The following is a 25,985-nucleotide window of genomic DNA, read 5'->3' as shown; positions in this document are numbered from 1 at the left end:
TCTCCTATTGGTCAGCATCTACCCCTTGTGCTTTAAGTATTCTATTGGTAAAAGGTTGCTGTAAATTGAAAAACTTATTCATGCAATACATTTAATAAAAAAAAAACATTAGGTAAAGATAGAATAAAGAATAGAAATGAATGGTTATCATACTGTTTGGTAGTTTCAGTAGTTGAAGAGAGATAATGAAAATTTATGGCTTACTGTGTAAAAGTGATTGCTTGGCGATCGTTCGATACTAGTAAGTGCTGGATGTAAACAGACGTTTGGAAGCTTTTTTTTTGTTTGTTTATTATAGTTAATGGTTACTTAATAATTATTTGAAATGAGTACATGCAATACATTTAATAAAAAAAATTGTGAATTAGATATCAGAAAATATAAAATAAATCAGTCTGCCAACAAATAGGTATTTTTTAGAATTCTTCTTCTGTTTTATTATTACGTTACGTATTACGTATCTTTCATTACAGCTGTCAGTAACTCGGTATCTCCATTAGGTAAAGATAGAATAAAGAATAGAAATGAATGGTTATTATACTGTTTGGTGGTTTCATTAGTTGAAGAGAGATATTAATGACAATTTATGGCTTACTGTGTGCTAGGAAAAATGATTGCTTGGCGCTCGTTCGATACTCGTAACAATGTAAACAATCGATTGGAAGGTTTGGTTTTTCTTTGTTTGTGTATTATAGTTAATGATTAATTAATAATTATTTGAAATGAGTACATACTGATTATTTATACATTTTATTGGCATATTCTAAGCTTTTAGCTCTTAGGTTTAGATGTCAGAATCATAGACTAGGCTACAGTAGCAACCGCTAACATAGGCTAGGCTTATTGCTAGGGGACATATGCTAAAGTCCTAATATATGCAGTAAAAATGGGGTTGAACATTACATGCAGTTGAATATTACTCAAGTATGTACAGTATTTTGCCTTTTTGGAGACATATTTCTTCCGTTGTAACCCTAGAACATGTGTTTTAGGCCTGGAAATATAATTTACTGGGGTGTTTTTGGAGGGCTTGGAACGGATTAGCCATTTTACATGTAAAATGTGTTCCAAGATACGAAAAACTCATAATACGAAGGCCGTCTCGGAACGGATTAATTTCGTATCTCGAGGTACCACTGTATCATCTTTCTGTTTCCCCCACGTTAAAACAGAAGTCTGTAGCCTAGTCTTCCTCTTCATCGCACCAGTCCCGTCGGCTGCTGCAATGACAGTGAAAACGTAGGTCTGCATTCACCTTATTCATTCACTAGTAATATAGTATTGTTTCATTCACCTTAGTGGAGATTCAACTACTGATGAGAAACTTCTGTCTTGCCATCACAGGGATCTCGGTCTTTAGAAGGCAATTGACTATCGTCTGATGTGCGCATTACTTGAAAGAAACATCATCTCGTCTCAACATCCGTGATGAACAAGGTAGACGATTTGTATTGTTGTTCTCAGCAGAACCTTCGAAAGGGGGGTGTCATGTAGACTCAGTAATGACTGATCCAGATCAGTCATTACTTTGTCCAATTGGGACTGCCATTGCAGAAGTGTCCGATGACGTCTTTCTCCGAGTCTTACGAAACCTTGAGAGACTTCTCTGCAGTTGGATAGTCCAGTGGATAGGTACATTCATCACTCCGAAGAATATGTCAGACAGGAAGATAGATGAGGTCTCTTTGCGACCATATTTATATCTTTCTTCCTTCGGGTCTGCCCACAGGTCCTTGGAACTGCCTTTCCTTGTACCGGTGGTGGATGCTTGCAGGTTGTGTTTGCTTACCCGGCTCCTTCAAGAGGACAAGTTGCATCTCGTCTATGGTGTGCGGTTCTAGAGATAAGATGGATGCGAGAGTGATTGGCCTCTCCACCTTCCCCACCTCGTCCTTCTACTCCAATTCTTTCAGGTTGAGGATAGGACTTAAACTTATGAGTACACTGGCTGGTCGGACAATTGATGAGGTAAGCTTACTCATAGCGCTTCCTTTCTTTTTTTTCTTATTAGAATCATAGAAGCAATCCTGCTCCTTCCTCTAGCTAGGGGAGGAAGGAGACTGGCAATAATGCAAACCCTTCCCAGAACTTTGCATTAATGCCTCCGACTCTAAATATTCTTCCCAGCCCATTTTCGGATGAGTTACGATTCCTCACTCATTTCAAAAAGGCCCAGAAGACTGACTCTTGATCATGCAGCTCGTATACTTACTTGCCTAACCATGTTGTTTAAAAATTTAATGGCTGTAATTCCAGCGACGCTGAAAGTAATTCCTTATCTAAAGGACCTCAAGTGTGTATAGTTAGGAAAAATGCAATTTACTTTTAAAAATTGTGATTTCGGTTTTCGTATGTTTCGATTTTCGTGGGAGGTTCTGGAACGGATTATGTTCGAAAACCATATTTCCACCATTTCTTGTAAAAGACTCCACAGAAGGGGTTGTGAATAGTCATTTTTATTGCAGTGTCTTACCAAACAATTATACAGGCGTAAGTTCCCTACAGTTGTATAATTGTTTGGTAAGTATGTAATAAAATTTCATTTTATTATGAAAATTCCATTTTCAACCTCTCGTGAAAGGTAGGGAAAATTTTTCAGAATCTTGTTTCTTACATTATATGCATTTGCATATATTCTTTCCTTTGGTGTTTTTTTTTTTTCTTGAATTGGCCGACCTTTAAGGTTACCCGGCTTGGGGTGCAGCATACTGATTTTTTACCCCCGTCCAATAAGGGTTAAGTGGTTACAAATAGGTTTTTCCACATAAATATTTTACTTCTGACAGCCTGACTGATGCCTGAACTGGGGACTTACGGATACACTTGCTTTAGTCTGTAGGATATTGTATATTGATTGTTACTCGGGAAATAATTAAGTCTTTATACTAATGTAAGCCTAATACATTTCCTGTATGTATATTCATAATGATCAGTTATCTTGCAGATAAATTGTGACGCTCCAACGCCAGACTTGGTTAAAGGACCTTGGAAATTGAAGTTGAAATAAATAACTGTCAAAAAAGAAGTGCATTTCTTGGTCTTGTTGGGAACTTGTTGTGACTGCTGTCCATTTTATTTTTCTGTAAGTATTTAAAAGATTATTTGTACGTTTGTGAATACTGTTGTTCTTGTTTGGTTTAAAGTTTAACTCTTGAGGTTAGAAATTTTCTAATTGTTTAGGCTTAGCTCTCTTGGCATTAAAAGTGAAAAAAAACATAATCATTTGTTCCCACAAGGATACAAACCTTCGTCTGTTATATGGGAGTACAAGCAGTCCCCAAGTTATGACAGAGATCCGTTCCTAAGGTTTGTTGTAGGTCGAAAGCTGGCGTAAGTCGGAATAATAAGTACCTGTAATTGGCGGCGTAACGTCATGTTGTTCCTACACGAATACAAACCTTTGGTCTTTACATTGTGATATTACTTGCAGTGCAAGATGGGAATGGCTTTTAAACTTTTAAACAAGGTACTGTAGTTAACTACCAGTGGTAGGGATGAGAGCCCCTTCCATCCACTGATACAAACTCACTTTTATTGTGAATTCTTGTGATATATGAGTAGTTGTTGTTTTGCTTATACTGATATAATGCGAACCCACGACTTATCTGAGTGTGTCATGAGGTGTTGCCTTGGCACTGACAGACCGTGCATCACTTCCTTTCCTCTCTTGAGATAGATCATCATGCCCCTGCACTTTGTGCAGGAAACGTGTGTAACCAATCTAGACCTTGTTCCGAGTGTTGTGTCTGACTGTCAGAACAAAGGGTGCAATTTCATAGGGAAAGGAAGAGAGAGAAGTTGGCTTTCCCAGCATCTTAAGATTGCAATACACTTCTTGTGATGCCAAGGTTTCTCTGTGATTCCTTCTTGTCCTCAGCCAAACTGCCTCCTATTGTTGCCACTCTTAAGGGAGCTGTCTCCCCTTCACCGTCTCCTATTGCTTTGTTGGTAGAGAGTCGGTGTGGGGGACTATGACCCAGTACGACTTCGGGGGTTTGGTGGAGCCTGAGGAGCTTGGGGGAATTATGGCCCTCCCTAGGCTTCCTGTGGGATTCTTCCATGGAGGGCTTGATCTCACACTTGAGGTCATCTAGTGCCCCTCGAGTGACTGCTGCTTCCTTGACCGTAACTACGGCTACGGTCTCAATGTCTAATAGATCTAGGTCCACCAGTATGGCATTGATTCATGTGGTCCTGTCCCCGTCTTCCTCCCCTCCTTGGGGGAGGTTCTTCTCCACTCCCTTTGAAAAGGTCTGCTGCGATCGTAAGGAGAGATCAAAGAGGAAAAGTTGCAAAGTGTCTTCATCATCTTTGTTGTCGTCTTCGTGTGCCTACGCCTCCTCCCATTCTTTCAATGCTGGCAAGGGGAGGAAGTGGTTTCTCCCAGCTGTAAGGAGGAACATAGGGCTTCTTACAGTCATCCATCTTCCTGGAAAAGGTCAAGGGATCTTTCATTTGCTCTCCTGATCACTCTATGGGAACGGGAACCATTGCTTTGTTTGTATGGTGTTTTTACCTTGCAAGGAACCATTGGTTATTCAGTAACGGGACCAGCTGCTTTATGTGACTTCCGAACCACGTCTAGAATGAACTTCTATCACCAGAAATACACATCTCTGACTCCTAAATGGAATACCCGATAATCAAACCCGCAGCCACCGAGGTGGCAGGCAAAGACCATACCAACTATGCCACTGAGGCGCTTCAGTAACCATTGCTCTAGGTTCCACAGACCCCCATGTCATAGGAGCAACAGGTGCACGGGGTTCCAAGGACCCCCATGTTACCAGTACCAGTCCCAGGAAGTCACTTTCCCGGGCTGGTAAATGTTCTTCTACCACTGCACTGGATTCCACAGACCTGACACAGGTACCAGTCCCTTTTACTGGTGCATGGTGTTATACACAGACCCCCGTGGCACCAGTACCAGCCCCTGGAAGTCACTCCCCGTGGCACCAGTACCAGCCCCTGGAAGTCACTCCCCGTGGCACCAGTACCAGCCCCTGGAAGTCACTCCCGTGGCACCAGTACCACCCCTGGAAGATCATTCCTGTGGCACCAGTTACAGCCCCTGGAAGTCAATCCCCCGTGGAACAGTACCAGGGCCCCTGGAAGTCACTCCACCGTGGAACCATTACCAAGCCCCTGGAAGTCCACTCCCCTTGCCCCAACCATTACCCAGGCCCCTGGAAGTCACTCCCCGTGGCACCAGTACCAGCCCCTGGAAGTCACTTTCCCTTTCCATAATCTAGAGTAGATTATTAGATGCAAGTCCTCTCCTTTTTCTCTAGCAATGGGAGTTAGGGGCTGACAATAAAACACACCTGGAGGTTGTTTTAGCCTTTTATTGTCATCCTATCCCTTTTGGAAATAATGACACAAATGCATTCATTCAAAAGGACCTGAAGTCTGGTAGTTTAACATTCCATTTGTTCAACAGATCAGAGGCACAGGAAGGATTCCTTCCTCAGGTCTCAAAAGTGAGCAGAACCACCTGTTGGCTCAGAGACTTAGCCACCCCTCATTCCGATACTGAGCAGCCAAAAAGGCAAATTACCTTGTTTGAAAGTTCACAAGTTAAATCCTATGCAAAGCCCTTTTAAATGACTTTATTTGTAGTTTTTCATGTATGACTGAATACAAATTTTGTTTGCCACTACATAACAATACAGATTCTAGAAAAAGAAGCAGCTCTCTCTTTCAAGGGGAGAGAGGGATTGACAACAGAACAATCTGGTGCCATTACAGGTTCTTTTTCTTACTTCCTTGACACAATATAGACTGGAGTTCCCATTGTGTCGAAGCTTGGATGTCTGGCTGTTGAGTAATCTTTCGCTGAACAGATCAGAGCTATATGACTCCTTCCTATGCTTTAACAATTGACCAAGAAGTGAGCCCAGGTGACCCAAACCACTAGTTGGTTCTAAAGCTTTTCAGTGTATGAGCAAATGGCAAAATTGTAATCAATTTGTTTTTTTCATAACTCACAAACCTGAGGTCTTTATGTAAATGGCCCACATAAAGCCACCAGTCATACAGTCACCTGGACTGTATGACTGTCTTCCCATTGGCTACCATTCCCATGCCACCAAACCTTGTTTCTGTTTTTAAACCGGATCCAAATGGCGCTTTGAGATTTCCCCCTACGTAAAGACCACAGGTTTTCAAGTTATGAAAAATACAAATTACTCGAGATACGAAACTAATCCATTCCGAGGCGGCCTTCGTATCATGAGTTTTTCGTATCTTAAACCGCATTTTACATGTAAAATGGCTAATCCGTTCCAAGCCCTCCAAAAACACCCCAGTAAATTTCATAATAAAGGTAAATTGACCTATAAACAATGAAATACTACAACAATTTGGACCATTCAATACCTAACTTAATACGTACTGCTAATATGTACTACATAGTACCTGTAAATAAAGTGTATTAGTGTACATGGTATACAAGAAATACTGTACGTACATACGTACGTATGGAGTAAAATGTGGAAGCTTACCTTTCGAGTGAGGCTAGCTCCGAAAGTGGTGACAGAGGAGGACAAACGGCAGATACGTACACTTAATTTACAAAACAAATAAAAAATGTCAGGAAAACATAAACTAAACTTTACGAAACGCATTAACAAAACTGTAACACTTAACTTTACTAAAATTTTAAATAAAAAATTTTTTTGTCTTTTTGATTTTTACATTTTTTTGTACTTTTTATACTTTACATTTTTTTTTTTATACAAAATTTCAACTTCTTCACCAGTTTCAACTTTCCATTTTTTCGTAGTATCACTTGATTGTTCCTTTTTGCTTACTCCTACTAAAGGCCTCTTTAAAAAATAACTATCCAAGGAAGATTGCTTCTGCCTACTTTTGCCAATGTTCCTGAAACAACTCAGGCAAACGTCATCGAACTGTGCAAGCATACGACCTGTGTAAGCCTTTTTGGGGTGTCTCTTTTCTATGAATGATTGCACCTTATGAAAAGCAGCTAGAGCATCCTTAATTTCTGCCGTTGTCATAGAGTCGTCGTCCTTCTCCTCGCCGCTGCTAGAGAACTCTTCTTGAACGACATTATGTTGCATGGCCTCCAACTCCTTCAGGTCATCCATCATAAGGTTCTCTTGGTGCTCCTCAAGAAGGTCATTGATTTCGTCCTCGTCGACGACCAGCCCCATGAACTTGCCGAATGCAACGATCTCATCAAGATCTGGTTGCAAAACAGTTTCAGGATCATCAACTGTTCCTGAATCTGCAGCACCAGCTTCTCCCACGTCGAATCCCTCAAAGTCTCGGGCAGATACAGCATCAGGCCAGAGTTTCCTCCACGAGGAATTCAAGGTTCGCCTCGAAACCTCCTGCCAAGCTTGGTCGATGAGTCGGATGCATATCACAACATCGAAATGCTCCTTCCAAAATTCACGCAAGGTGAGGTTTGTGGTATTGGTGATGTAGAAACATCTCTTGAAAAGATGTTTAGTATACAGCTTCTTGAAGTTCGATATCACTTGCTGGTCCATGGGCTGGAGGAGAGGGGTGGTGTTAGGCGGAAGATAAAGAACCTTGATGAAGGAATACTCAGCTAGGATATCTTCCTTGAGGCCAGGAGGGTGAGTAGGGGCATTGTCCAACAACGGTAGACATTTCAGAGGGAGGCACTTCTCTTCCAAGAATTTCTTCACTGTCGGGCCGAAACAGATTTACCCACTCGGTGAACAAAAGTCTCATTACCCAGGCTTTCGCATTAGCCCTCCTCATCACTGGAAGCTTCTCCTTAAGCACTTTGTGGGCCTTGAAGGCTCGAGGAGTCTCCAAATGATAGACAAGTAGGGGTTTCACCTTGCAATTCCCACTGACGTTCGAACAAAGTGCGAGCGTAAGCCTGTCTTTCATAGGCTTATGCCTGGGTAGCTTCTTCTCTTCCTTCGTGATGTATGTCCGATGAGGCATTTTTTTCCAAAAAAGGCCAGTTGAAGACTTGCTGAGAACTGTAGCCTTCATTGAGAGTCATCTCGTTGAACATCTTAATAAAGGCTTCGGCCGCTTTCGTATCTGAGCTGGCCGCCTCCCCATGCCGCACCATCGAATGGATGCCAGTCCGTTTACGGAATTTCTTGAACCACCCATGAGAAGCCTTGAAGTCTTGGGTTGGCGTCGATGTCCCTTCTCCTCCATTGTCTTCGGCCTGGGCAATCAAATCGACGAAAATAGCGCTGGCCTTGTGGCAGATTGCCGTCTCCGTTATCATGTCGCCAGGGATTTCTTTGTCTTTTATCCAGACAAGAAGTGGCCTTTCCATTTCATCATGCACGTGGCTCCTCTTGCTGGACAAAATAGTCACACCCTTGGAAGGTGTAGCTGCTTTGATGACATCCTTCTGCTTAAGGATGGTGCCTATTGTCGACGGATTTCGGCCGTATACCTTGGCGATCACACTCAATCGCATATCAGCTTCATACTTTTTAATTTATATCCATCTTCGTCTCCAAAGAAAGCATCCTTTTCTTTCCGTGAATTTCAAGTTTCTTGGGACCCATGACTACGTATATACTGTACGTAATTATGCTATGTAGTATACGTATGTAGTAAAGTTCTCACACAACGCGATAAAGTATACTACAATGAAATCACTAACGAATTTATGTTAATAAACGAAATTGTATAGAATGAACGAATACCGCGTGCGTACGATACCGATGATGCCACGAAGTGGCTGAAAGAGCACGCCGCTATGTAGATGCATCATGGGATCATGGGAGAGATGCTGACCAATAGGAGAGAAGGATCTCATGGCGTTGACTAGCATCAGGAACCAATGGGAGAGCAGGAGGATGGTGGCGAGTCTACTCAGTTGGCGGCGCACAAGTTTTAAATTTGTTATTGGTGGTCCGGGCGAATCTCGGACTTTACAGCAACAACCTTTTGTATCTTCAACAATTTTCGTATGTAGAGCCCTCTAAATATTGGAGAAGAGAACCAATGCTTTCTCCAATTAGAGAGCATTTTGTAACTTTCCACGTCCTCAGACACACAATCTTCCTTTGTGTCTGCCTTGGCTTGTCGTCTTGTCTTTTAAAGTCGCGGAGAGCCGAAGGCTGCCTTTTGCTGTGCAACGCTTATTGGTCCTTTAACCGTCTTTAGTAGGAGGTTCGCTTTCTTTCTTTCTCTTTCCAGTGGGGAAATGAACTCGAGGCTGACAGACATGCTGATGGATTTTCAGTCTAACTTGAGTTATTACCTTTTATCTATGTTGTCTCGTCTCTGCGACTTCTTAGAGAGGTGGAGACGCAAACCCAGGGGGAGTTTTTAGCGAGGAAACAAGTAACTAAAACAAGTAACTCATTTCTGATGCTGCAGGGTAATGTCCTCATGCTTATACTTACTCGGTTTGGAAGAAGTGAGAACACTTACGCTTCCTGTCTGATTATGCAGCTCGGTTTAAGGCGAAAAGAGATTATCTATTGGTAGTCTTATTTTATACCTTTCGGGGATAAGTGCAGATTCAGGTTCTGGGATATGGACAGTTGCAACCTCCTAACATGCATGGAGAGACTTGGGACCAGTACGTTACATGGTGGAGACGGTGAAGGGCAGTTGTGATTCTTTTTGGTTGTCCTCCACTGGTTTAATCTCCCTCTTATAGCTTCCCTTGTCTTCAGGAGAAATCTCTCATAAGTCTCTTTTAGTAGGAGATTGTATATAGAGTGAATGATGGTCCAAGGGTAATTCTTTAGGACGACACCCATAAGTAATTGGAGATATTCTTGGACGTTTGGAGACTGAATAATAGTAAGTGTTTGCCCATATACTTGTTGGTTTTCTAGCATGGTTTTAGTGCCTTTCCAAAGAACAGTCAGACTTGTGGTACACATGCAGAATGTATTCCACTTACCAATACATCCACAGTCATGCAAGTTCCCTCAAGATGTTTTTTACAAGAAGGTATTGCTGTTCTGTACACTTTGTTTGTGTTAGTGTGCAGCCCTCTATAAGTTATGTCAGGGACTTGTTGCCCTTTGGTAGATGGTGTCGACTTTAGGAGGAAGACACTTCTACTGAATCAGTGATTCAAGTTAGCCAACTCTGTCAATAGTATTCCAAAGGCCAAAGACCTGTTGCTTTTTCTGGCCCAATGTCTATGCATTATATTGTTAATTCTTTATATCCCCATTCTTATCTAGCAATGTGGGGATGATACTTAATTATGCATGCTTGTCGGTCAAGATGAATAGGCATGTGCTGCTTGAAGAATTTTAGACCTGAAGGAAACTTCCTATATGGTAAGAGCTTTTCCTTATTAGGAAACATGACCTCACAGGATATTTATAGATCATCAGGCTTAATTAATGTACAGTTTCAGCATAAGAATTACAACTTACAAATAACGTTCATTAAATTTGTAAGTAGTAATCCAGAACCAAATTTGGTTCCAGGACTGTAGGAGGGACTCTGTAACCAGGAATTGTCCATTTTGTTCTTAAACCTAAGTCCAAGTTTTGGTCTTTTCCCTCTGTCATGCAACACAGAATTTAACTAGTGTCGTTACACTTTCATGCAACATAAATGGTCAACGCTACACCTGGTAAAACTTTTAGATGTCAGGGCAGTGGAAAGACATCAGGATGCTTAGCAGGTTTATTCCCGGTCAGAAACAAAGTCTTTATGGGAAGTTTGCTGCTTTGAGTGAAAAGAAACAACATATTGTTTTGATCATTCATTCTGTGGAAGGACTGTGTTTTAGCAATTGGGGATTCAGGAAGAACAAACTGCCTACAAGGGCCTTTACATCCATAACTTTGGCACTTGGTGTGGGATTTAAGGAACACTCATTTAGCTTCCTAGCATGTAGAGGAACAGGGACATCCGAGTGATTACTACTTCTTTGATGGCCTTCAGGCTTGAGCAGTGGATGTTTCTTTAAATTTGGCCTAATTCAGACTCATAGGCCTGCCCTTTGTATCTACTCTGAATTCTATTGAGCAATTTAAAGTTCAAGAATTGCTTAGTGTCTCCTGTAGAGCCCTTGTAACCTCAGGGCAAATGAGTTTCAGAATTTCCAATGCTCTTGGTAGATGTCTCATTCTTCTGTTGAGAAGAAATCAACTCTACTACACAATTCCATACAGTTCCATTAACGTAGGCATCTCCTTAACTGCTTGGAGATGTTAGAATGTCCCCTCCCAATAATAAGATTTTCAAGTTATCATAGGATCTGTCCTTGACTTAAAACTGCCATGGCCTGGGGTCAGAAGCAGTGGTCTGTGTGTTGCTGAGGGTGCCACTCTAGAGGAATTTTCAGCACCTGGAACCTTTTAGACATCAATGTTTTCTGTTTAGAGGAGATGAGACTTTTCACTATCTACTTCCAACATTATAGTTCCGTATGTACGCTCCTCAGTATTGCATCAAGTACTTTTAGATCTTGCTGAGGACCAGCACTGTAAGGTGTTGAGATTGAAGCCCCTTCATCTCTATATCAGTCTCTCTCTGGAGTTTAGATGTGAGTCTAAGCTTTATCTGAATTTACTGTAAAACCTTTTATTTAGCAGTGGTTAATAAGTAAATTTATTGTCAGCACCCTTCTTTAAGCTGGTGTAAAGGGAATGCTATTTTAGCTTTCTGCCTTAGAGCTGAGGGTGATGTTAAGGCTATGATTTACAGTTCCCTGTAAGAATTCCAATGTAACCCCTTGTGGGGGGGAGGGGAAAGAGGAAACTTCTCTATCCTATTGGGGCATTTAAATTTAAAGGTTAAACCTAGAACATTTTTATCATCCTTTTAGAAACCTTGAACATCTTTGTCAAAGGTAAATGCTGGAAGAGGCAAATCAACCTTTGGTTTTGTGGTTTTAGAAAACTTAGCTGTCTTTGCCAATGGTTAAGCTTGAAGGTAAAGTTAACTTTTTGTTTTGTGGTTTTAGAAAACCTAGAATGTATTTGTGAAGGTTAAGCCTGGGAGATGCAAAGTTAACCTTTTGTGTTTTGATATTTAGAAACTTATAATGCCTTTGCCAATGGTTAAACTTGAAGGCAAAGTTAACGTTTGTTTTGTGGTTTTAGAAAACTTAGAATGTATTTGTGAAGGTTAAGCTTGGAAGAGGCAAAGTTAACCTTTTGTGTTATGATTTTTAGAAACTTTGTCAAGGAACACAAGGTTCTCTGTGACATAATGGATAGGCTAGTGCACGAGAACTAGCTCCATATCTTCTACCTTTATTGAAGTTAAACATTCATAATGTGAGCAGCAGTTGCAACTTCATTTAGTGTTAAGTCAATTTGTCGCTCCAGAATAGGATTGATGTGTCACAGTAGAAGTACAATTCAGTTTTTGCCCGATCACTACCCTAAGTATACAGAATTGTGTTTGAAAATAGTAAAGCCCTTAATCCGCTACTAGTAGTGGGTAGTCTTTTCCTAAACTAAAACAAGAGCAATTCTTTAGGCTCTTTTGTTTAAATCCCGGGTTTTAATATTTTGGGGAGTGTGAAGGTACAAATTTTGTATAGGAGTGCACCTTTATATCATAAAGGTATTTATTTTAAATGACTGTCGTTTTATAGAACTTTTGGACCCAGGCACAGGGGTCCCTCATACCGCTTGCGTTTCATGCTGGCTGAATCAAGGCGGTTTTCTCCGCAAGGCTGGTCTTTGCTACATATGTATGAGAGCCTTGCTCCCTGAATGGAATCCAACTTCTGGTGGTAGTAAAATCCACCAAGGATTCCAGATCAGGTGAGAATGTTTTGGGTTTCGTATAAGAAACCTTTAGCTCGAATGGCTGAGGGGAATTTTGTCTAGCTGCACTACCCACCATCCTCTTCTTAATGTGGGAATCAGCTAAATTTAACAGTAGGTAAGATTCATCTCAAATAATATAAATTTTCATAATAAAATTTATTATTTGGATACTTACCTACTGTTAAATTTAGCTATATCTCGCTGCCGATTAGGCGAGTTGGCATTCAAAAAAAAAAATCAAATGGCTGCCCAGATGACTGTCTAGTTTACCTGTTCTCCACCAGGTGTGTTTCAAATGTTTTAGCTCTTGTCAGAATTCTCCTTGACAGCCCACTAAGTTGTGGGGAGGCTGGGTGGGTCTACTTTAACAGTAGGTAAGTATCCAAATAATAAATTTTATTATGAAAATTTATATACTTGCTCTACATGTCAAAAGAAGTTTTTCTGGTTCAAGTCATCTCAAACGTCACATGAGAACTCATATGGGAGAGAAACCATATACGTACTTGCTCTACATGTCAAAGAAGTTTTTCTCTTCAAGGTAATCTCAAAATACACATGAGAACTCATATGGGAGAGAAACCATATACTTGCTCTGTATGTCAATTTTTTTTTTTTTCAAGTACCGTAATCTCTCAAAACACATGAAAACTCAGTGCATAAGAGAAAGCATTTACTTGCCAAACAATCTCAAAAGACACGAGAATAGAGAGAAACTGTATATTACTTGATTCTGTCTATGTAATTTTTTATAAATGCTTATATATATCTGCTGTAATTTGAATATTGTTAAGAGAGAACTTTGATTCACTTTACTATTTTAATGTGTTGCTGATATTCTGACGATTTTAAATGTTTTCAGGCAACTGATTGTTCAGTTTTGTAGATCACAAGAGACCAATTTATTTGTCTATTGTATCAATAAATGTGTTGAAGGAACACTGAAAAAAAGAGATTTCTAGCCTACTGTTTCTGAGCGCAAAGACAATTTTTTTAGTGATGTATACAAATTTATTTTTGCTGACAGAATCCTGGTTTTGGTCTCATTCTCAAGCTGAGTAATTGTACTTTATTTCTTTACTTTTATGTGAAGTATTTTTGTGAAAGCAATGTAATTTAACTTCCATTTGTTCAGTGAGAAAGTATAATAAATTTTCTTTCCAGTAACTTACATGTTTTTGGAATTTGTGTCTGTTATTTTGTTCATAAACAGCAAGAAAATCAGGTAGTATTAATATCCTTAAAGAGACATATTTGGTTTTTAAAGATAGATAAAATACAATAGGCTTCAAAAGGGTTTGGTTCTTCAAAGATATCCAGATAACCAGGCCCAGCGTCCTACCACAAAATATAGGTTCATAGAAAGGGACTCAAGACAGTGACTAGGACCCACAAAAAAGTTAAGTATATCTTAAGTTTTACCAGACCACTGAGCTGATTGATTAACAGCTCTCCTAGGGCTGGCCCCGAAGGATTAGATTTGTTTACATTATTATTATTAATAGGGCCTAGTTTTTCCAGACCTCTGAGTCTCAAGTAGACTCTTCTCAGGCTGGTTCTCAGGGATTAATCCTGAGAAGGAGAAGGAAAAAAAATTAATAAAACAAAAATAAATAAAAATTAGACTTTATTTAAGAAACCTGTCTTATTTTAAAAAAATATGATGTTGTTTATTGAAAAATCTTTGCTTTCAGCAAGAATACTTTTCATTTTTTAATTCCGTAGATAAATTGATCTTTGTTGGGTCCAGTTTGGGCACTCAATAAGTAAATGCTGCACTGTCATGGGTGTTTGACATCTACTATTACACTTTATTGGGTCAGCATGTGGTGTTGACATCAAGTGACCATGTGAGAATCTTGTGTGTCCTAAACGGAGCCTTGTTAGGATCACCTCTTTTGATCTTTCTTTTTGTGAGGATGTCCTCCATGCATACACTTCAGTTTTTATGTTTTTAAGTTTATTTGTGGTTGGCACTAAGGCCCATTCTCTTTTCCAATCCTGGTATATCAATGGTTTAACAGATGTTACCCAGTCTGACACTGGGGCATGTGTAATTATTGGAGGGATAGTGCAGGCTAATTTGGCAGCTGAGTCTGCATTTTCATTTCCTTTTTATTCCCATGTGTGCTGGGATCCAACATATATCTATTGATAATCCTGATTGGAGGAGTTCATGAATTTTTATTTGTATTTCCTGCACTAGTATTTGGTTTACTGATTTATACTGTCTTATAGCATCTATAGCACTACGTGAGTCACTGAAAATAATGGAGACGCTTGCTTTTGCCACAGATATCATATCAAAAGCCATCTGTATGGCTGTGACTTCAGCAGTAAATATTGATGATATTAAAGGTAGGCTTCTTTTGATTGACATATTTTTCGAATATGCAGGTGCTCCTACTCCAACATTATTTTTGGAGCCGTCTGTATATACCATGAATTTGTTTCCTTTTCTTCTAATGCAAAGCATGCTGGCGGTACATTTCTGTACTTGCCATTTGCTTTTTAAGCAGGTAAGACAGGGAGGTACATATCTTTATTCGTTTTAAAACCACGTTGGTGGCAGTTCCATTGGTGGGTGAAAAATTGGATCTATGTTATGCAAGTTCATTATGTATCTAGCTCTTTTTGGGAAAGAGCTAGTACTATTAACTTCTGTTACTGAATTACAATTTTGAAAGCAGTCAGCTTCAGGAGATGTTCCCGCTTGCAGTGAAAGACCTTCGTATTGCTATCAAATTACGGTGATGTTTCAAGGGCAACACACCTGCCTTCTACCAGAAGCGAGCTTGTTGGGGACGATTGGAATGCTCCTGTGCACAATCACACGCCTTCATGGTGCACTGCATTGAGAGTTTTTAATGCAGATTCTGAGGCGGATGAATATATTGGACAGTAGTAATCTATTGTGGATAAGACTTTGCCTTATAAATCATTAATAAAATGTCTCGCTTTGCTCCCCAATTAGTGTGTTATAACTTTTTCAATATGGCAAGGGCTTTGATGCCCATGGCTGTAATGTATTTGATGTGCTCTTTCCAATTTAGATGTTGATCAAATATCACTCTAAGATATTTGATTTTTGTACAAAATTGTATTTCTGGGCTCAACCTGTGCCGCTACGTGAAATGCTCCTTATAGCACCATTTCTAAGGTATAAAAACTGCTAAATATACCAGAGAGAAAAGTTGCATGGAATGCTAGGAATATACCCAGCTCGCTCACCCTTATAGGGTGTCGGTATAGTAACTGGGGCGTGTTAAAACCACTATCAGAGGTCTCTTACCAATTAGTTCTCTCCTTTCTCAACATCCCCCGTTACTATGAGGTGCCGTTCTACATGCGACTACTACTACTACCCACACGACTCCCATCATTCCTTTCTATAGCACTGTGATACCTACACGCGTTCTTGTGTTTGGAAGCTTTATTGTGCTTATTGTGAAGATGTCTGACCTTCTTGAGACCCCTACTACCAAGTTGAGTATTGCAATTATCAATTTTGATAAGTTGAGGTGGCGACACACAGTAAAATTATATATATTGATAATTTTAGTCTCGGGAGTGTCGTATGATGCCGCTCCCCCGACAGCCATTTTGGTGTCGCTACCTCCCAGAGCTTCATTTTTACTTGACGACTTCCAATTAGTTCTTCATACTAATTGTAGTCGGGTTTATTTAGCTCTAGACATCTTATACAATGATTATTTATGATTTTCATGTTTATTAACATTTGTGTATTAGTTAGGCTATTTTGGCGTTCATATAGTAGGCTACCCGACCGGGCCGTATGCGGCTTCGGAAGGTAGCCTACACCAGTGAGTTCCCTTTTGATATACATATAATTATATCTAGGTTAAATCGTTTCTATTGATATATGTAGGGGAGTAGCCTAACCAGCTATATCCCTCTAGCTTTCTACAGAAGACTAAAGTTTTTATTCAATTCGAAGCGTTCTGATTAGAGAGTTGGAATACGATTAAACTTATAGGATGATATCCTCAAGTCATTGTATTACCTGACCAGGTCGGCATTATACCTGATTTTGGAGGGCTAATTATTGATTAGAGCGATTTAGTCTTCCTGACCAGGTCGGCATTATACCCGATTTTGGAGGGTTAGGCTATTCGCTCGTATCACACCATGTTCCTCTCTTTACCTCCATTTTCCCCATCCTCCCCTCTTTTTACTCACACTATGCCGTTATAGGCTACTTGCTTTAGAATATATAAATTTGTTTTATATAAATTGTTATTATTTATTGTGCATGTATTGGACAGAAGGCCATAGGCCTACTGCCTTGATCGGGTGGATCCACTGTGTCTTGGAGGGTTGTCCCACCTGACCGGTCACAGACCACATGATCACGAGTGAGCCACTCTTCTCGGCTGTCTCCCTCCCCCTATACCCACTTCGGTGGAGTACTTACTCACCGCACCCTAAACCTGGGGAATAGGCTTGAGTCATACACTCTAGGGGAGAAGCGGGGAACAGCTGAGAGAGAGAGGCATTGCTCACACGCTCTGTGAGTTGAGGCAGGTAGCGCTCTCTCCTAGGCTAGTCGTGGATGGCCACCGGACGCGCTGGACTGAGTACGCACCTTGCTACGTACCTCGTATCCTCCTATCCCCGGAATCCCCATCTTCGCTATCTTTCCGCCACGGTAGGGCCGGGATAAACCTTAGAATTGTATTTATATATTAGTAGCTTTGATTCTTTGGTCGGATTCAGGCAAAATTTTACCCTGTTCTGATCCCGTAGGTTGATCCCTTATACTTGATAAAAACAACCCGTGGCGGTTGGCTTTGCATGCCCCATTTTCGGATGGGAAGTTAACAATTTAAGGGTGCGGAACCCGTCCGTTGGAGGACTTTGAGCTCTTCCTGCCAGGTCTCCAATTTCCTTTCCCTGGATTTGTCAGGCTAGCGGAACACGCGCTAGTCAGAGTAGACAAGGTCCCAAAGGAGACAGTGATCTTCCCTAGGGACCAAGCCCAAGCTATTTGGGTTCGCACCCCCACTGACTGGGACTGCGTCAACACTAAGTTGACGCCACACAAGGGTACTTACACCATGTTTGTAACCCCAGACGAGGTTCCGTCGCCCTGTACAGACAAGGTGGCGGAACTAACCTTACAAGCGGCAGCAGAAGACAAACCCCTACCAGTACTAAAAGAGACAGAGGCTACCTCTCTTCTCTTCCCCGCAAGTAGGGAGTTTTGGAAGGAAGCTCTGGCCATATTTACAGCAGGTAAACTGGACCTGGATTGTGCTTCCACTCTATTCTCAGAGAAGCTGCCCAAAATTCCGGACCACTTAATCAAGGCGGGGTTTGAGACAAGAACGAGACTAGGAAGATCTATCAACTCCGTCACTACGGCGGAGTTGGTAGCTACCACGTACCGTGATGAACAGGTGTTCCGGGTCCTGATGAAAGGTCTACCACAGACCTTCCAGTCGGACCTCTACGACTTTGCGATGGCAAGGCGGGCCTGTAGGAAGTATGTCCTGGCCGGTGTCTCTATAAGGCACAAACCCAATAGGCTAATAAAATCCTCAATATGGGGAGAAAACCTGTTCCCGGAAGACGAGGTTATCAACGTCTCTCGGGAGGCATCCAGAGCCAACCAGAGCCTCTGGGTCTGGTGGGGACTACCCTTCAAGCGGAAGTTTGAGACCCCCGGACACCAAACCAGAACCAAGAAGAGGCCAAGGAGATTCAATCCTTACCAGGCCTCCCGTCCTCAAACGGTGGTACAAGCGGTTCCGGTGTCACAAGTCGGTAAGCCTTCGACATCTAAGGCTCAGCCACAGCAACAGTTTGTTTTACTGCAAACTCCGCCAGCCTTCAACATCCACGACTATAATGACCTCCCCAGCCTATAACCCCGTCTTTGAAGCAAGAGATTCGTTTTGAGGCTACAACAGACATGCGGGAAGTAGCAGGGCCAGATTTGGCTCCCGGCTACGAGGCGGACCAAGAGGTAGAGGCTTCCGGGGAGGTAGAGGTAACAGACCTGCAACCAATCAGTGAGAGCCCACAGGTAGGTGGGAGATTATATCTCTTCCGGGACCACTGGACCTTCAGTCCATGGGCCCACAGTATAGTCTCAAAAGGTCTGGGGTGGAAATGGGAGAACCCACCGCCCCCCCACGCCCCCCCCCCCCCCCCGCCAGTAAAATTTTATCAGATACCAACGGCGGACCTTGTAGACTATACCAAAGATCTCCTGAAAAAGAAGGCCATAAAAAGAGTGAAATGACTAAAGTTTCAAGGACGTCTGTTCAGTGTCCCAAAGAAGGACTCGGACAAAAGAAGAGTGATTCTGGACTTGTCCCGTCTCAACTCATACATTCATTGTGACAAGTTCCGAATGTTGACAGTCTCGCAGGTGCGGACCTTACTTCCCCGTGGGGCTGTCACCACATCTATAGATCTTACAGATGCTTACTATCATGTTCCAAAAGCAAGGAACTTCTCTCCATACCTAGGCTTCAGGCTAGGAATCAAGGCTTACTCATTCAGAGTCATGCCGTTCGGGCTCAACATCGCGCCCAGAATATTCACCAAACTAGGAGAGACGATAGTTCAAGAACTGAGAACTCAAGGGTTATGTTAGTAGCCTATCTAGACGACTGGCTCATTTGGGCAGCCAGCGTCGAAGAATGCTGCAAATCAACAGCCAAAGTGATAAAATCCTGGACCTTCAGGTAGACCTATTTGCCACAGAATCCAACCACAAACTATCGTGTTACGTGACACCCAACCTGGACCTTCTAGCTTACGCCACAGATGCGATGTCCTTAGATTGGAACAATTGGCAGAAGATTTACCTTTTTCCTCCGGTGGATCTTCTGATGAAGGTCCTGCACAAGCTAAGATCTTTCACAGGACAAGTAGCATTGGTGGCACCCAACTGGCCAAAGAGCAACTGGTTTCTGCTTCTTCTAGAACTGAAGCTCCGACCCAAACGGATCCCTCATCCGGAACTGACACAGACAGTACATACTCAGAGAGTGCCCTAACTTTATGGACTTCATGAAGTTTGCAGCCCAAAAGGACACTAGTATCGATCCACTAAACATCTTATTCATAGAATCAGATAAAAGGGAATCAACACTCAGGCAATATGATTCAGCAGTGAAGAAGCTGGCCAAATTTCTAAAAAAATCAGTTGCTCATAAAATGACCACAAATCTGGCAATTTCGTTCTTTAGAACTCTATTTGAAAAAGGCCTGGCTGCTCGTACCATTACGACAATCAAGTCAGCTTTGAGGAAGATCTTTCAGGTTGGTTTTAATATTAACCTGTCAGATTCATACTTTTCCTCGATTCCATGAGCATGTGCCCGCCTGAGACCAGTGGACCGCCCTCATACGGTCTCTTCGTTTTTAAATGACATAACTTAAATTAGCCTCAGATACTGATAATGACTCATGCTCTTATTTAACCTTGCTTAGGAAAACTTTATTCCTAATGGCCATGGCCTCAGGTACTAGAATATCTGAACTCTCGGCTCTCTCTAGGAACCCAGACCATATGGAATTCCTCCCGTCAGGTGAAGTATTACTTAGCTAAAAATGAGGACCCACAAAACAGATGGGCTCCATGGAAAATCATTCCTCTGACAGAGGACACATCATTGTGTCCTGTCGCTACCCTTAAATCTTTCTTAGCTAGGACATCCGAAAAATCTTCAGGCCCCCTTTTCATTAGAGAGAAAGGTGGTACAATTTCTCTTAAAGGTATTAGACAACAAATACTCTACTTTATTGAACAGGCCAACCCAGATTCAGTCCCACACGTCCATGATATCCGAGCAGTGGCTACTTCCATTAATTATTTTCACAACATGAATTTCGAGGACCTGAAGAAATATACGGGTTGGAAATCTCTAGCAGTTTTTAAACGCCACTACCTCAAAAACTTAGAGGCCCTTAAATTCCCAGCAGTTGCTGCAGGGAGCATAGTCTCCCCAGAATGATGAATCTTGTCAAATCCTTTCCTTAACCTTTGCTCACCTCTTTCCCTTAATACTCTCTCCTTCCTACCTGCCTCGCTCGTTTTCCCTACCAAACCTCCCTCCTCCAGGTAGTGAGGGTTTGGTCGTCATCCTGCCACTGGACCTGTCTGTATATACCCTGGTTTATGGCTTCAGATACCATTCTTAAATTGTACTATTTTACCTTGTTATTGCTAGTTCTAAGTCATAGTTTAAGTCTTAGTGTAATTAGTATGTAAGTAAATTTCCTACCTCATTATAGTGCATTAAAAAGTTATTTTTTAGAGGAACCTTAGGTTTCATTAACCCCTTTTATTTATATTGTTTGGTATCTGTTAAGCTTGGATGGGAATTCTCTGATACCTTTTCACCGGCAGACACAGGTCGAATCCAGAAAAGGGATTTTGACGAAGGTGTCGCCCGGTGAACCCAGCCCTTCTACTCTTTTTTCCCACCCTTAACCATTCCAAGCTAGGGTGTCTATTCCAGGAATGCAGATGGCGCACGGGTCGGGTAGTAGTAGCGGGAGCGAGGTGGAAGGAGTGACCTTTGCAACGGCTCCTGCCGTGAGAGGGATTTTGGAAAGGAATCCTCTAATTGGCAGAAGACCTGTGAATAGTGGCTTCCACTCGCCTTGTATTTTATACCCGACGCCCTCTAGGTGCTCGCGCGAGGGTAGTAACCTCAACATACCATGCTAGCTTTTTTCTCTGGTATATTTAGGCTCTATTTATACTTAGAAAAGTGAGCTACAGGAACTTTTCATCGGGCGACACAGGGCTTCCCCCAGAAACAGATTTTTCCTTCGTCAAAACCCCTTTTTCATTTAATTTCCGTGACTAAATGCACTTTTTGTGATAAAGCTCTAAAAATATGAAGGTATAGGCATTTTTAGGTTTTTTGTGTGTGTGTGTTTTAACTATCAAAATACGCAGTTGTGAGCCTTATTAGAGTGGTTTTAATTATTCGCAGATTTCAGCTACCCTCAAATAGCGGGGGTCTATGCTTCGCTGCCCTCTGCCCTCCCCTCTGCCTGCCATTGCTTTCGCCGTGTTTTGACAATTTGTCATTGCACCTACACAATACACAAACCCTCAGTTAGGCAGTAACTACCATCTAGTAGGCAGGTCTCCCCACCTACTGGACGGTAGTTACTGCCTAACCACCTTATTCTGGAGTTGTAAGCAATTCCTATTGTAAAGGACCTCAAGTTTGTAAAGTTAGGAAAAATACAATTTACTTTTCAAAATTCTAATTTTTTCCAGGTTCCTTTTCTGGAGTCTTGGGACCTAGCCTAGTGTTCCTATGATTATGGGTTACAATTTCCACTGGCACATCCCATATCCTTTTTATTTCTATTTTCTGGTCTTGATTCCTATAGGTTTTTTTTCTCTTTTTATTCACATCTACTCAGGTGTTCCTTGGTATTGCAACATCAATAAGTGATTTAGGGGAACCCCCTGTATTTGCGTTCTTTGCATTCGCGGAGTCATGCAGCCTCAGATTTCTCTCTGGAACATTTCTTCCCATTATTTGCATGAAATTCATGTATTCACTGTATTTTCCTATGAAAAGTATCCACAAATTCCTGTTTTTTAACAATTTCACCAAAAAATGCACTTTTTGTGATAAAACTATAAAGAAAACCAGGTATATAGATTTAAAGTGGGTTTTTCTTGAGTTAACACTAACAAAATAGGTCGTTTTCAGCGTTTTTATAGGGGGTTCTAACTATTCATGTGGGGGGTCTTATGAAAACATTAATATACCTGTGTGGTAATGTAACCCAAATACACTTCCTGTGTATTCATAATGATCCCTTTCTCTATCTTGCAGATAATTCGCGAAGCACCAAATGCAGACTTGGTGAGTGAGAGGTCCTTGGAACTTAAAAGTTACGGTACAAAATTATCGAAAAGGAACCCTATTCCTTGGTCTTGTTGGGAACTTGTGAGGGCCATCGTTCATTTTATTTTGCTGTAAGTATTCGAAAGATTATTTGTACGTTTATGAGTAATGTCGTTCTTGTATGGTTTCAAGTTTAATTCGTGAGGTTAGGAGCAGTTTCTAACTTACTTACTGTTTAGGATAAGCTATTTTGGCATCAGAATTGAAAAAACAAAATGATTTGTTCCTATGAGAGTATGAACCTTCGTCTGTTATACAAAGGCACAGGCAGTCCCCAAGTTACGACAGAGACCCTTTCCAAATGTTTGTTGTAGGTGGAAATCTGGTATAAGTCAGAGCTGGTTGTTGAATTGTCAACAACTTTGGCCTGACTAAATTTGTTGCCTACAATGTTTATTTCTTTTGAGACAAATTGTGTCCAGATGATCATTGCATTGTGAGATTTGATTTCCCTGAGGATGCTTACTTTAAGAGTTGTTATGAACGGAGTTACTCAGAACATGTTGGTCTCAGATTGTTTGTTTTATTTCAGATTCTTCAAAAAACAGATGAAATGTCCTTCGAATCCTAAGTAGGATTGAGTATTGTACATATAAAATCCTGTGGAAATGGAAGCTGAAGGCTCGTCATCACCGCTGCTACTCAAAGAAGAGAAGGAGGATCTGGAGGAGGGTCCAACTGAAAACGCAGATGACAACTCTTCGTTTGCAGACCCCTTGTTAGAATTCAAGGCAGAACCAGAATTTTTTGACTATGGTGATTTTGATGTGAACCGTTCTTCCCAATTTACTATGAAGTGTGAAAAGGACAGCTCTCCAAGCTGTGATGATGAGAGCGGAAAGGAAAAGATCTGTATTGGAGGAGAAAATAGACATTTGGGTAGAAGTAACACAACAGGGAAGCGATTAACTTGTATTGAATGCCAAAGGACATTTTCAAAAATTGACAAGCTGAAATCCCACATGAGAACTCATATGGGAGAGAAACCATATACTTGCTCTACATGTCTAAGAAGTTTTTCTGGTTCAAGTCATCTCAAACGTCACATGAGAACTCATACAGGAGAGAAACCATATGCTTGCTCAATATGTCAAAGAAGTTTTTCTCTTCAAGGTAATCTCAAAATACACATGGGAACTCATACAGGAGAGAAACCATATACTTGCTGTACATGTCAAAGAAGTTTTTATGGTTCAAGTTATCTCAAACGTCACATGAGAACTCATACAGGAGAGAAACCATATGCTTGCTCAATATGTCAAAGAAGTTTTTCTCTTCAAGGTATTCTCAAAACACACATGGGAACTCATACGGGAGAGAAACCATATACTTGCTCTATATGTCAAAGAAGTTTTTCTAGGTCAAGTCCTCTCAAACGTCACATGAGAACTCATACAGGTGAGAAACCATATACTTGCTCTATATGTCAAAGAAGTTTTTCTACTTCAAGTTCTCTCAAAAATCACATTAGAACTCATACAGGAGAGAAACCATATACTTGCTCTGTATGTCAAAAAAGTTTTTCTCGTCAAGGTGACCTCAAAATACACATGAGAACTCATACGGGAGAGAAACCGTATACTTGCTCTACATGTCAAAGAAGTTTTTATGGTTCAAATGCTCTCAAATATCACATGAAAACTCATACATGAGAGAAACCATATACTTGTCCTATATGTCAAAGAATTTTTTATGGTTCAAATGCTCTCAAATATCACAAAAACTCATAGGGGAGAGAAACCATATACTTGTCCTATATGTCAAAGAAGTTTTTATGGTTCAAATACTTTCAAATATCACATGCAAACTCATATGGGAGAGAAACCATAAACTTGTCCTATGTATCAAAGTAGTTTTTATGGTTCAAATGCTCTCAAATGTCATATGAGAACTCATACGGGAGAGAAACCATATACATGCTTAGTATGTCAAAAAGGTTTTTCTGATTCAAGTGCTGTCAATTATCAAATGAAAACTCATACAGGAGAGAAACTATATACTATATAATTGTTCTATATGTCAAAAAAGTTTTTCTCAATCAAGTGCTCTCAAATATCACATGCAAACTCATATGGGAGAGAAACCATAAACTTGTCCTATGTATCAAAGAAGTTTTTATGGTTCAAATGCTCTCAAACGTCACATGAGAACTCATACGGGAGAGAAACCATATACTTGCTCTGTATGTCAAAAAAGTTTTCCTGATTCAAGTGCTGTCAATTATCACATGAAAACTCATACAGTAGAAAAGGGATTTTGATGAAGGAAAAATCTATTTCTGGGTGAGGACCTGTGTCGCCCGGTGAAAAATCCCTGTAACTCATTTTTCAAGTACTGGTGGCCCTCGGTTAGCGTCAGGGGTTCCGTTCCTGGCCGCCGACGCTAAGTGATTTTCGACGCTAAGCGATTTTAAAGCCTAAGGCCACCGCACACCTTCTTTCGAAACTAGACCAGTCAAAGGCGCTGTAATCCCACAATGGCGCAATAAGTAAAATTATATTTATGCAGTATAGTACTAGAAAATTTACTATACAGTAGTACTGTACAGTACATTATAGCATTGTAAATACTGTAAAGTGAAAACAGCCTAGCTTTAATCCTTTGGGTGGCTAGAGTATGTAAAGATATATAATAGTTTATACAGTGTACAGGTAGCTGTAGTGTTCAAGTTACGATCATTAGTCTTACGATAGTACGATTTTATGAGAGATCAAATTACAATGGCCTAACTTTATCCATCTTCTAGTTACATAAGTTCAATAACAGCAAAAGAGAATGATGAAAGTATGGTTTTAACGTTATACTCGTTGCGTGAACGTGTACAGCCATGAACAACAGAATGAGAAACGACTTTTTTCTAAGTGCAACAGAACTGGATAACATCCGTTTGGCTTGTATTTCAATCATCGTACCACAGTACACTATTACCGTAGTTGTTATAAATGGCGTTATGTATAGAATAGAACTGAGATATCTTAATGTAATAACTTTATTCGCTATAGATCAAAGATCAATCGGGAAATATACTGTTAAATTTAAACCTAGTTATAACTGAAGCTGAGAAAACTTTTCAAGCTGCTAATGACTATTATCATACATCGACAACAAGGATAAAACTGCAGTAAACGTATGCCATCACAACCGTATATTGGTAAAATCATTTGTTAATCAAAACTACTGTGCTTGAAAGAACACATTTACTGTTGGTTTCACGCCGATATAAGATAAATAACGTAAAGTTCGTATTACGATGATATAAAGGATTATTGCGAACGGAATCACATAATTTTTTACGCAATAAACATGCCGCCAACGTAATCTGTTAACAAAAAAA

The 25,985-nt window shown here is 40.8% G+C and overlaps 1 protein-coding gene across 1 annotated transcript in view; it reads left to right on the top strand.

The window, feature by feature from the left end:
- The window catches only part of LOC135214514 (gastrula zinc finger protein xLCGF3.1-like), a 66,007-nt gene extending 40,511 nt beyond the window's left edge, over positions 1-25,496 (top strand). The window contains exons 2-4 of the mRNA XM_064248889.1: positions 2,945-3,082; positions 22,580-22,722; positions 23,184-25,496. Coding sequence (XP_064104959.1) covers positions 23,260-24,303 — 1,044 coding nt within the window. The 5' untranslated portion in view covers positions 2,945-3,082; positions 22,580-22,722; positions 23,184-23,259 and the 3' untranslated portion in view covers positions 24,304-25,496. The remainder of the gene's footprint in view (positions 1-2,944; positions 3,083-22,579; positions 22,723-23,183) is intronic.
- Positions 25,497-25,985: the final 489 nt, after the last annotated feature.

The sequence above is a fragment of the Macrobrachium nipponense genome, chromosome 45 (genome assembly GCF_015104395.2).
Source record: "Macrobrachium nipponense isolate FS-2020 chromosome 45, ASM1510439v2, whole genome shotgun sequence".
Lineage (NCBI taxonomy): Eukaryota > Metazoa > Arthropoda > Malacostraca > Decapoda > Palaemonidae > Macrobrachium > Macrobrachium nipponense.
Note: the sequence above shows the minus strand (reverse complement) of the source record. Positions and strands in the feature narration are given on the sequence as shown.